Source organism: Mesoplodon densirostris, chromosome 7 (assembly GCF_025265405.1).
Source record: "Mesoplodon densirostris isolate mMesDen1 chromosome 7, mMesDen1 primary haplotype, whole genome shotgun sequence".
In the NCBI taxonomy this organism is placed as follows: Eukaryota; Metazoa; Chordata; class Mammalia; order Artiodactyla; family Ziphiidae; genus Mesoplodon; species Mesoplodon densirostris.
In genome coordinates this window covers 2,934,165-2,946,518 of record NC_082667.1, presented here as the reverse complement: position 1 = coordinate 2,946,518, position 12,354 = coordinate 2,934,165, and the positions used below count along the sequence as shown (strand labels likewise).

The 12,354-nt window shown below is 60.1% G+C and overlaps 1 protein-coding gene across 2 annotated transcripts in view; it reads left to right on the top strand.

The window, feature by feature from the left end:
- CARS1 (cysteinyl-tRNA synthetase 1) overlaps nucleotides 1-4,896 on the top strand; it is a 46,837-nt gene extending 41,941 nt beyond the window's left edge. For both annotated transcript variants that reach the window (XM_060102975.1, XM_060102976.1), the window contains 5 exons: nucleotides 333-413; nucleotides 959-1,026; nucleotides 3,464-3,523; nucleotides 3,920-4,003; nucleotides 4,583-4,896. In XM_060102975.1, the coding sequence (XP_059958958.1) occupies nucleotides 333-413; nucleotides 959-1,026; nucleotides 3,464-3,523; nucleotides 3,920-4,003; nucleotides 4,583-4,717 (428 nt within the window). In that variant the 3' untranslated portion in view covers nucleotides 4,718-4,896. The remainder of the gene's footprint in view (nucleotides 1-332; nucleotides 414-958; nucleotides 1,027-3,463; nucleotides 3,524-3,919; nucleotides 4,004-4,582) is intronic.
- The last annotated feature ends 7,458 nt before the right edge of the window (nucleotides 4,897-12,354 follow it).

The following is a 12,354-nucleotide window of genomic DNA, read 5'->3' as shown; positions in this document are numbered from 1 at the left end:
GCGTTCCCACGCGCCTTCCCGAGTGACCGAGGAGCTCATTTCTGTGCAGCAGAATCCTAGTACCCCTGGGCCTGCCGCCCGCAGGGCTTTGCCCAGTCCGTGCGCCTCTGCGGTCAGTGCCCGCCTCTGAGCAGGGCCCTGAGCCGGTGCACAGGCCACGGGTCCGGGGGCTGCTCTGGGCTCACCAGTGGCTGCGACGTCCGTGTCTCGGCTTCTCCTGTGTCTGTGGCCAGTGGAGCAGCCCAGCCCCTCCAGAGGCACAGGGGGGCGCTCTTCCGTGGGGCCCGGGCGTTTCCGGGCCCGGTGGACCAAACCGCTTCCTCTGTCCACAGTCCCCGAGGTCCTGCAGCTCAGCGATGCCTTGCGGGACGATGTCCTGCCTGAGCTGGGCGTGCGGTTTGAAGACCATGAAGGTGGGTTCTCTGGACGTGACACCCGGTCGGGGGAGGGACACAGGGTGGAGATTGCTTTTGAGACGAAGAACCCCGGGATGGGTCTGAGGACGCTTCGTCTTTTACGTGGTGAACCCCCCGTGATGCGTGGTCCCAGGGGACCTGTAGTTGTACCTTCTTGGGCGTCACTGCCAGCACCTCCTCTCCTGCGGCCTGACTGCCCGGCGGCCCTGTTTCTGCGGGGCCACTGGCCGCCTTTTCTCATGGCCTGTCACTTGGGAGGCAGCCTGTGTCACGTGGATCATCAGCAAGTTTCACAGCTTGTGTTTCGACTTGGTGGGAGTTTGGGCTGCACGAAAATTATTGGATTTTAAACACGCAGATGAGTGTCTTATTTTATGCCTCCTGGGTGCTCGGTCTTGAGCAGCAAGGCCTCCCCACAGCACAATTAACATTTGACCTGTGCGAGCAGGAAGGAGGCCCTGGCTTCTCTCGGGGGCCCCGTGGGTGGGAGTGGTGTGGGCAGCGCTGGGCTCGGCCTCGTCTCACGGCTGTTGGCCTTTCAGGACTGCCCACTGTGGTCAAGTTGGTGGACAGAGATACCTTACTGAGAGAGAGAGAAGAGAAAAAAAGGGTGAGTAAAACTGCAGTGACCTGAGCTGGGTGTTTTATTTGTTTTTTGTTTTAAGTTCTTCTTCTTATTATTATTATTTTTTAATTGGCTGCGTTTGGTCTTTGTTGCTGCGCGTGGGCTTTTCTCTAGTTGCGGCGAGCGGGGACTGCTCTTTGTTGCGGTGCGCAGGCTTCTCATTGCGGTGGCTTCTCTTGTTGCAGAGCACGGGCTCTAGGCGCGTAGGCTTCAGTAGTTGTGGCTCATGGGCTCTAGAGCGCAGGCTCGTAGTTGTGGCTCATGGGCTCAGTAGTTGTGGCGCACGGGCTTAGTTGCTCTGCGGCATGTGGGAATCTTCCCGGACCAGGGCTCGAACCCGTGTCCCCTGCATTGGCAGGCGAATTCTCAACCACTGTGCCACCAGGGAAGCCCCTGAGCTGGGTGTTTATTGAAAATGTAAATATCACTGGAGTTTATATACTTCACTTTTAGGAGTTAGCATTTATACTCTTATTAAATAGTGCCAGTGTTCATAAACGTCAGGAGAGACTAGATAGGTAAGTACTTGGCAGTTTTCTAACAACAACAACAAGATCCAGCTCCTGGTGAAGGGCCCGGAGTGCAAGGGAACCCTTTGCACCTCCGCTAAACCGCGAAGCTGACACGTGTGGTCATAGCTCGCTCTCACCTGAAGTGGTGACTCCCTGTCCTGGGGTTGAGTGTGTCACAGTCACACCTCCACCCAACCCCGCCCCCAGCACAGTCCTTCTCATGCCTCAGACGTTACTACGGCTCCGTGAAGTGGGACAGTCCCTGCTCTCGGGGACCTCAGCGTCCCATAGAAAGAGAGAAGCAGGAACAGACGCAGTACGTGTCAGAACTGCTGGGCACAGCTCACTGGGTGCAGGGCCCGAGAGGCCTTAAGAAGAGACCCTGGGGAGAGGAGTTTGGGAGACTGGGAAGGGGCCTCGACAGGTGTCCACAAGGAGAACTGACGGGGGTGGGTGGCTGGTCAGGGAGAAGAGGGGCGAGGCTGGCCCTGGGCGCCAGGGACGCTGGAGTGGACGCCAGGAGGGGCCGAGCATGAGAATTAAGGAGCCCGGGTGCCAGGGAAGCTCTGGCTGGAGTCAGGCTGGTGCGAGGTTCCGGGGGCTGGGCTTTGACCCCCGTCCAGGCCCTTCTCGGCCCCTCCCCCCCTTTCCATCCTGTTCGGTCACCCCCGCTGCTGCCACGTCCCCTGGGTCGGGTTCTCCCCACCCTTAGACACCGCAGCGTGTGGGCCGCCCCGGCCCTTCCCCGGAGGTGACGTGGGGCTCACTCCCGCTCTCCCCGCAGGCGGCCCGGGGCGTAAAGACAGGGCAGGGAACTCGGATCGGCCACCCCTGCCCATGTCTTCACTGGCCGCAAGGCCTTTGTGGGAGGGATTTGCCATACACCTTCCCTCCGGTAGCTCGAGTTTCCAGCCAAGGGAATCCCACCCCAACCCCCGTGTGTGGAGGCACCTGGGACCATGGCCTCATAGGCTGTCTTCTGCTCCCCCAGTGGGATAAGCACCTCTGGTCTCTAAGTGGAAAAGCAAAAGCCCTTGGCACCTGTCGTCCCACCTCCCGAGCTCCGTGCCGGGTCCCTCTTCCTCCGTCCACCCTCTACCCCTCCTGCTCTGCTCAGGTTCTCCGGTGACAAGGCGCATCCTGGGGGGGCCCCGCCCTTGACCCCTGCTCTCTGGGACCCTCCCTTCGCTTCCCCCACTGCACTGCCCACACTTCCCGCCTCTCTGGCGTCCCTCCACCCAGGTGACCTCACCCCATCCCAGGGCCCCTCTGCCACCTGTGTGCCTGTGACCCCCGAGTTCTCTCTGGCCCAGACTCCTGTGTCCAGCCACCTACCTGAGGGCTCCGCTTGGCCAGGAAGCACCCAAAACCCAAGACGTCCAAGAGGGAACGCGTGACCTTCATTCCCCAAACCCGTTCCTCCTTCCTGTCCGGGCACACGCTGTCCACATGGTGGCCCGAGCCCAAACCTCCCGAGGCAGCCTCGGGCCCCTCCTCACGGGCACCCAGCCCAGCCCCCAGGCCCTCCCTCCCTCCCTGCCTCCTGCCCGGATGCTGCCAGCCTGGTGGGAAGTGGGCTCTGGCTCCCACCCGTCTCCTCCAGCCAGCCCCCCTCCCGCCCTCCCCAGGTGCCCGGGCCCCTCAGGGTTGGCCCTCGCCGTGCTGTCCCTGGTCCCGCACCCGACCGCAGACCCCCGCTGCCGGGCAGGTCTGGTCCTTTCTTCATGTTGATTGTGCAGCAGGTGACCTCATGCGTGGTGTCCACTCACCGCCCCGCGTCGAGAGCAGGGCTGGGTCAGAGCCCATCTCACAGGGATGGGCAGGGGGACAGCAGGGGGCTTGTCCTGTCCCCCTCCCACCCAAGAGGGGCCTGGGAAGCTCCAGCTCACGGGGCGTTTGCTGTCCCCCAGGCTGAAGAAGAAAAGAGAAGGAAGAAAGAGGAGGCCGCCAGGAAGAGACAAGAGCAGGAAGTAACGTCTGCTTGGGGGAGGGCTCCTGGCGGAAACGCACTTTGACCCCATGCCCTGCCCCCTGTGCCTCCTTGGGGCCCAGCCGGGCACCCCGTCTGCCTCCATCCCCAGCGGTGCCCCCTCACCCCCTCACACAGTGCCCCAGGGAGGCCGGGAGCCCTGGGCAGGGACAGACGTGGCCGCGAGCTCCAGGACGGCTTCTGTGGCCTTGAGCCTGCTGTGCTGCGTGCACGGCCGTCCCCCTGTTCCTGCAGAAAACACCTGGCTCCCTCCTTTCACTTCCCTCTACCCAGCTGTCGCTCCCTGAACCTGGGGGCTGGGGTGGGAGCCGACACGGGGTCACGGGTGTGGGTCCCCACGCGGGCTTGGAGCAGCGACCCCACGTCTGTGTTCCAGGCGGCGAGGCTGGCCAAGATGAAGGTTCCGCCCAGCGAGATGTTCTTGTCAGAAAGCGACAAGTATTCCAAGTTCGATGAAAACGTAAGAAATCCTTTCTTTTCAGAACGTTGTTAGACCATTAAATTGGGATGACAGGGGTTTTCAAACTTGGCTGAGAAGATTCTCTGTCCAGGGTGCTGTTTGCAGGAAGGCGGGCTTATGTGGGGCTATTTCAGGTCCAGCACGTGCAGCCCAGTGCCCGGGGCCGCCCCTCCCTCACCGCGGCCCAGCGGCTCTGGTGCCAGGCGTCGTGGCCTGGGCCGGTTGATGGATTTGCAGGGACTCACCCCACAGACAATCCAGAAGGGCCATGGCACAGATGTGCCCATTGCTCCAGGGGCTCTTCAGCGTGGCTACTCATGGCCTCTTGGCCTCGAGACCCTCAGGCCTCCCTCACTGGTCTTGTACGTATTTGCGCGTATCAGAACCATGTCGACCCTGATGGGGAACGGTGCCCCTCACCCCTCAGGCAGGGGGGCACCCCAGGATGATCGCTTCCCAGAGGCTAGGACAGGCACCTCGGAGCACTGCACTGGGTCCAGAGCGTGGCGGGGAGTGGATGCCGGGCAGGCGGACTGGCCTGGTCAGTGGGCGGTGACCGCCCGTGCTTTCGCCTTTCAGGGTCTGCCTACACACGACATGGAAGGCAAAGAGCTGAGCAAAGGGCAGGCCAAGAAGCTGAAGAAGCTCTTCGAGGCACAGGAAAAGCTGCACAAGGAATACCTGCAGCTGGTTCAGAACGGAAGCGTCCCGTGAAGGCGGGGCCGAGGCTCTACACCCCACCAGGGGCAGCAGCTCCCCCAGCCCCGGGGACTCTGCCCCCAGCTCCGGGCGTGTTTACAATGCTCCTCGGGGCCTAAGTTAAAGATTCTATCCGGAGAGGTCTGGGCCACCTTCGGCTCTGAAACGTCAGTAATAAAATCTTGCAAACGCGAGGCCGGGCTCTGTCTGCCGTCACCCTGCATGGTCAGCGCTTGAGGGGGCCCGGCCGGGCTGCTTGGTCAGCGGGTCACGACACGGGAGCTCAGGCCACTGAGCGGCTTCAGCCGAGGACTGCCCCCCCCGCCCCCAACCCTGCCCCCGTGCAGATGGCTATCAGCTAATCTCTGCTGTGTAGGCACATTCGGAGGCATTTGAGTAGGAAAAAGACAGGCTCAAACTGGCAGAGCCCGCTGGCGCCGCTCACAAAGCCTGCTCGGCTGAGCGCCCGGGTCCTGCTGGGTCAGCTCGGCGCCCTGTCTCCACAGCGATTCCGCGGGCGGGCGGGCCGGCTCAGCACGGCTGGCGATGAGATGAGAGGAGGGGGGATCTCAGCAGCACAGGGCAGCGAAGTCCCCAGGTCCCAGCCAGGGGAGCGTGTCCTCACCACCCTGCTATCGCATTCGCATTCTTACTCCCGGGGCTGAGAATCCCCACCGGAGCTCCAGGCCTGGATGGAGCAGGGTGGCCGCGAGCCGGGACCGGCTCCACCTGCAGAGGCGCGGGGCCAGTTTAGATCCGCGAGAACCCGCGATGGAGCCCTCGGGGCTGGGCGGACGGGCTGGGAGACGCCATCCGGGTCTCGCTCGCAGCGATGGCGGGGCAGGGGGCTGGGGTCGGGGTTGGCACTGTCCAGTGGTGGCCGCGCTCACCCTTCACCCTGCGGCCCGCTCGTAGGAGCATCACCCCCAGAGCAGGTGGGGAGCAGCCTGCTGGCCGGTGCCGGCTGCTCTGGGGGGCTCCCACCCACCCAGCCACACGTGGAGCGCAACGGCTATGACCCCATGAGGACAGGCCCTGCATATGTTCGACTTTTGAACCTTGTAAATGTTTTACATTAAAAAAAAATAAGCCAGTAAGAAAAAAGGCCTCAAAACAAAGTGGAACAAACCCAGGGCAGTTATCTACCTAACAAGTCACCCCAGCATTTAGTGCCTGAAGTGACAATGACCTTATTATTGATCCTGGGGGTTCCGGGTTGACCGGCTCCTCTGGGTGGGTCTGAGTCAGGGCCCTCCACCGGGTGTGGTCAGAGGGCGTGGGGTCTGTGTGCTCACGCCTGGGTCCTGGGCGGGGGATGCTGGGGTGTGGCCTCCAGGTCGGCGGCCTCTGCAGGTCCCAGGAGAGTTGGGCACCACGTGCCCTTTGGGATGTAACCTCAGAGGTCACGCGGACCCCCGCCATCCTCCCTGAGGGGAGGCCGTCCCAGGGCCCACCTGCAGACTCCTCCCTGTGACGGCAGTGGCAGGGGGCTGGAAAGGGTGGCAGCTGTTTAGGAAGGCGCCACCTGCCACAAAACCGCAAATCAAACCGGTGAGAAAAGGACCTCTTTGGTTGACTTGAGAACCTACTGCTTCGCTGCACATCGTTTGGGGGGGTGTCCTGAGGCCAAAGCCGTGCAGAGAAGTCAAACTTGGTTCCACTGTTACGTCGTGTGGTGCCGGCGTGGTCGCCACCCTCTGCGCTGTGCGGGCAGCGGACACGTGCCTCGGCATCAGCAGCCCCGCGCTCATCGTGAGCAAAAGCACCAGAGAATCACGTGCTGTTAAACACGAACGGGGGAACGAACGCTTGACTTGTAAACAGTAGGTATTTCCTCGCCATGCAGGCTGAGAGGGGACCACCCCGGTGGCCACGAGCACCCCCAGGGCCAGCTTCCAGGCTCTGAGTGCCATCCCCTCTCCTGGGAGAAGCGGCCAATTCCAGACCGAGGGCGAGAACGCGTGGGGGCCCAGGGCATCCCGCTACCCTGAGGAGAAGCGGGAGGGGTCGTGTCAGAAGGACACGGGACAGACCAGGAACACACAGCAGCAGCCAGGAGAGTGTCTGGGGCGTCGGGGCAGAGGGTCACGCGCAGTGAGATTCCAGTGAGAGGACACAACTAGAGAGAGCGGCGTGGCGGTGCCGGGGGCTGGGCGGGGGCTGGGCGGAGGCTGACTAGGGACAGTCTGGACCCTTCACCCTTCGGCCGCAGTGGTGGCTGAGGAATCTACGCCCGTGGCCACGTGACACCAGGGCTGGTGTCCCAGGGTTCATCTTAGGCAAGATGTAGCTGTCAGAAAACCATGTGAAGGGCACAGGGACCCCTCTGCCGCAGCTTCCTGGGAACCTCTCATGATTTCAAAGTAAAAAGCCTCAGGAGCTTCCCCCGGCTGAGCCTGAGAAAACTGGAGCCCTGAAAAGAAGGAGTCATTGAAATCCAGGCATCCACACTTATTCTCAAAAGCAAAGAAGACGAAGACATAATAACTTGTCACCACTGGAGGTGACACCTGGTCCACAGACTTAGTGATAAGTGGCAGGATTGGGACTTCCCTGGCGGTCCAGTGGTTAAGACTCCACGCTGTCACTGCCATGGCCCTGCGTTCAGTCCCTGGTCGGGGAATTAAGATCCCGCCAGCTGTGTGGCGTGGCCAGAAAAAAAGGTGGCAGGATTAAACGTCCCTCACCCTCCATGGAGACTATTTCAGAGCCACCAATGGCCCCACTGAAAGGGGCAGCAGTGCTAGCGAGTAGGAGTGGACACAACAGGACGGACAGAACGCCTCCGTGCTGGGGGCCCCGAGTGCAGCCCCGACTCCAGCCAGGGCTGTCAGTGGACGCCAAGACCCCTGCTGAAAGTGGGGAGCGGACTGTTTTCATGACGCCAAAGCGTCCCCTCGCAGGTGGCTTGTCGGTCACAGGGGACCGGGAAAGGTGCGCCTGTCACCTTACAACTCGGAGCTCTGCCCATCACCCCCTCCCCCAGCACTCAGTCTCAGCATCCCCCGAGAGGGACATGTGGGCCTGAGGGGGGCCCTGCAGGGGGGAGCCCAGCCTCACCTGCACAGAGAAGTCTTTCCACTAAAAACACGGAGTTGGTACTGAATAAAGCTTTTAGACCCGTGCTGCCCAGGACCTTGTTAAATCACAGACCCTGACTCGGATCTGGGTGGAGCTGGAGATTCTGCGTTTCCTCCAGGCCCCAAGGTGATGCCCCTGCCTCTGGTCGGGGGCCCCACCTGGAGGAGGAGGCTGTCCGTTTCACTTCCTGCTCACCGGCAGTACTGGGGACCGAGACAGGCAGGAGGTGCCACAGAGAGGCAGCCAGACTCATCGAGAAGGCGGGGCCCTCCTCAGGACTCAGGAGAGGTTCGAGAAACAAAACCACCACCTCCCGTGAATGAACCTTGAGAGCTTTGAACAAACCGGCCACAGAGATGTTTGGGGACATGTGCGCATGGGCATGGTGTGATGCTAAGGAATCTTGGTGAATTTTGTTCGTGCGATCATGCCAGTTGTGTCCACACATGTCCTTAGTCTGGGACAACGTGGCGTGGTAATTGAGTTTTCAACAAAGAAAACTGAAGAAGCAAATTAATACAGATGCTTCTGGTCACACCTGAGTGATCGGCGTCTGTCTGTGCCCCAGGTCATCCTCTCTGCCTTCCTGTGTTCCAGACTCTTCATCATCAAATGTTGTTTAAAACATGCCGCCAGGAAACCCTCTCGTCTTTAGTGGACGACCGGGGTGGGTCGCGGCACCTGCAGGGGGTGGACTGGGGCCTCCTGGTCAGGAACATCCTCACTGTCCCCTTTGCATTGGGCCTTTGCACCCTTATAAGCTGCAGCAGAACCTTCTGGAACAAGATGGGGTGGAAAGCTTTTTTAGCTTGTAAAATATCAGTTCACCTGTAAAGAAGTGTTTCTTTTGTGTGTGTGCATGAAACCTCTTTCCAGCGTTAAGAGCCAGAATTGTCTTCGTGCTTCTCGCCAAAGAGAAATCTTTCATGTTTTCATTATTAAAAAAATCACAGATTCACTATTTAAAAATCGAATCATGCAGAAAAGTACCAGACTAAAGTAACAACGGAGTGTCCCCTTAAGGCCATCTAGAGCAAGCCTGTAACAGTTTGGGGACAGGCTCCCGACACCTTCCTTCCGAGTTTACAGATAGCAGCCCTCTCTGCACGGAATAGATGGTGACTATTTTCTGATGTCATCTGCTGCTTCCTCCTGTCTGCATGCGTCCTTGTCATTAGAGCATCATGACCTGGGGGCCACCGCCCTGGGGAGGGATGTCGGGTGCTTCTGGGGCCCCGTGCTCCCTCTCTTCTGCCAGCCCCGGGGGTTACTCATTGAGCAGTGCCCACGAGAGGCGAGGGGCAGGGCCCCTCCAGGGCCAGGTTGGTTGTGGTCCAGCCGTTTTTGAGCTGGGGGGCTGAGGGAGTCATCCAGCCCGTCTCTCTTACCTCCTCCGGAGGTGGGGACGATAGTGTCCGCCTGGGACGTTGCTCGGCCAAGGCCTTGCCATCATTCAGGGGCCCCGAGATGAGGCACAGTCTCCAGGTGGGAAGGAAGACAGGGCACCCATCCTCCTGAGCTCAGTCTGGGGAGAGCTCAGGCCGAACAAGGAGCAGAAACCAAGGGCAGGGCCACCCCTGGAGGGTAACCCCCTGAGTTCCCCATGGCCGAAGGGCGAGCCAGGCTGGGGACCTGCGTAGAGGGGCTATTAACAGGTGTGCACGAGCTCAGAGCCCGGTGGTGTCAAAGTTACGATGGTGGGAAAACGAAAGCCACGAGGTGGCCAGGGGCCTTGGGGTTCTAATCCCAGCACCTCTCAGCCCTGGTCTTACTTATCATCATCTGGGGACTTTTCAACACACTGATGCCTGCCTGCTGTGCCTGCCCCGTTCTGAGTTCACTGGGGGCAGCAGGGATTACAGAAGGATGCCGGGCAGCAGAATGCCGTGGTACACGCTCACCAGTGTGCTGGCGGGCAGCGTGGAGGATGGGGCGGGAGGACGGGCTGTGACCTCCAGCCAAGGGCACGAGGGTGGCTTTAGCCCGTGAAGAGCAGGGACCCTCCCAGCTAAGGAGGAACCAGCCCAGTGGAGATCCGTTTGCTGGCGCTTCTGCTGTCAGTGAGTAGTCAGAAAGGATCGTGTCCACAGAATAAGAGACGCCAGTACCAGGCTCCGGTGTCAGCAAAGCTTGGGTGTTTGTCAGAATGTAAGTGTTTTGAAGGACTTCCCTGGCGGTCCAGTGGTTAAGACTCTGCCCTTCCAATGCAAGGGGCACGGGTTCAATCCCTGGTCAGGGAGCAGCAGCCCAAAAAAAAAAAAAAAAAAAGACAAGGCCCCACATGCTGAGAGTGTTTTTTTCTTTTTCTTTCTTTCTTTCTTTTTTTTTTTTTTGGCCCATAGCATGCGGGATCTTAGTTCCCCAACCAGGAATCGAACCCGCACTCCCTGCAGTGGAAGCGCATAGTCTTAACCACGGGATTGCCAGGGAAGTCCCCTGGGAGTGGGTTTTTAAAGCTGATATGGCAAGGCAGGAAGCCCAGGCAGCCAGTGGGTCTGCTGCCGGAGGGCGGGCGACTCGCCCCGGGTCCCTGGGGACGCTGCCGGGGCCTGGGAGGGTGAGGGCAGATGCCTGAGTGGAGGTGGGCAGTGGGAGGCCACCCCCCAAGCCCCTCAGCCTTCACAGCGTGTAGAGGCTCCAGAAACTCAAGGACACCTGCAGCAGCTGCCCTGTTGTACTGGACTGAATAATGCAACCCGGCAAATCCACGTCCACCCAGAAGTCCACAGTGTGAGCTAATTTGGAAAGAGGAGGCTCTTTGAAAATGTAATTACTTAAGATGAGATCCCACTGGAGTAGGGTGGGCTCTAACTCCAATATGACTGGTAACTTTGAAAGAAGAGGAAGGCTTCCCTGGTGGTGCAGTGGTTGAGAGTCCTCCTGCCGATGCAGGGGACACGGGTTCGTGCCCCGGTCCGGGAAGATCCCACATGCCGCGGAGCGGCTGGGCCTGTGAGCCATGGCCGCTGAGCCTGTGCGTCTGGAGCCTGTGCTCCGCAATGGGAGAGGCCACAACAGTGAGAGGCCCGTGTACCGCAAAAAAAAAAAAAAAAAAAAAAGGAGACAGCCACGGGGACAGGCCATGTGAGGACAGAGGCAGAGGCTGGGGGGATGTGGCCACAAGCCTGGGGACACCTGGAGCCCCCAGAATCTGGAAGAGGTAGGAGAGATCCTCCTCTATAGCCTCCGGGGGTGGGAGCAGGGCCTACCTACAACTCGATTTCAGACATGACTCTCCAGAACTGGGAGAGAACACATTTCTGTTGTTTAAGCTGTGCGGTTTAGCGTACTTCGTTGTGACAGCCCCAGGAAACCAACAGGACCTCCATCCTTGTACCTTCAGCCTCTTGAACAGACAAACACGTTTAATATGACTTAATGCTTTCCACTTGTGATTATAATGGGGGGGGGATGGCAGGAAAATATAGTCAGACTGCAGGCAGGCGAGGACTGTTGCCTGATTTCACAACAGATACGAATAGAACGTGGTGCAAGTTCCCAGGAGCCGCTCCACACGAGGCCAGCTGCAGGGGACTCCTGTTCCCGTTTCTGTTGGGGAATCAGGGGACTCAGGGCCTGAGAACTGAGAAGACGTCAGACCCAGGGAGGGGGCTTGCGATGGCAATGCTGGTGTCACTCTGAGCCTGGCACCCGCCCATCATGCCCATGGGCAGATGAAGACGTGGCGTGCAGCCTGGCCAAGGCATCACCTTGGGGCACCTGCCCAGGCTCACCTCCTGATGGGGCTCCCAGGTGCTATTATTAGGGCCGTGAGCCACCCTGAGCTATTTGCAGGTCCTGGAATGCACTATGCTCCCCTCCTGGCCTCTCCTGCTGGTTCTCAGGTGTCAGCTGGGGCACCACTTCCTCCCGGAAGCCTCCCTGATACAGTCCTTCTAGTGGTGGGGACGGGGCAGGAGGTGGGGATCAACATGCTCCCCGTCAAATGCCCGTGGTCAAGAAAGCTGGCAGTGGTGCCCTGATGGTAATAAGCAGGGGGATGGCAGCGGCGGGATGTTCAAGGAAGGCCCCTCAGAGGAGGTGACTGGACCCAAATGATGGCAGGAGCCCACAAAGGGACGTGTGGACAGCGAGGATTTTTAGATCATTCACAACCTCCCAAAAGGGGCCTTTCTCCAGACCCATAAGAGCCCCAAAGGGGGCAGGCCAGGGGGCGTGGACAACCTCAGGTGTGGACAGGTGGACTCCACCATCTCAGGTCCGGCCTGCTTTCTCCAGGTGGCGTCTGGGCCACAAGCAGACCCAGGAGTCAGCCCTTCTGGCCCCTCAAAGGGTGGCTCCGAGTGGCCTCGTACTCAGTGTGCAGGCCCCATGGTGGCTGCACCCTGAGCACCAGGGCCTGTGGCTGCCAGGGACCAGATATCACCTGGGGCAGGATGCAGGCTGAGCCCTTGGAGGAGAGGTGAGCCTTCAGGAGCAGGAACTATAGGACAGATTACCCACTCCCCGCCCCGCCCCTGTGTCCTCAGGTGCTGAGTCCCCTGCCCGTGCCAGGCGGCTGGGGTCATCAGAACAGCCACCTGCACCAAGGCGACTGCTCACCAGCGCTG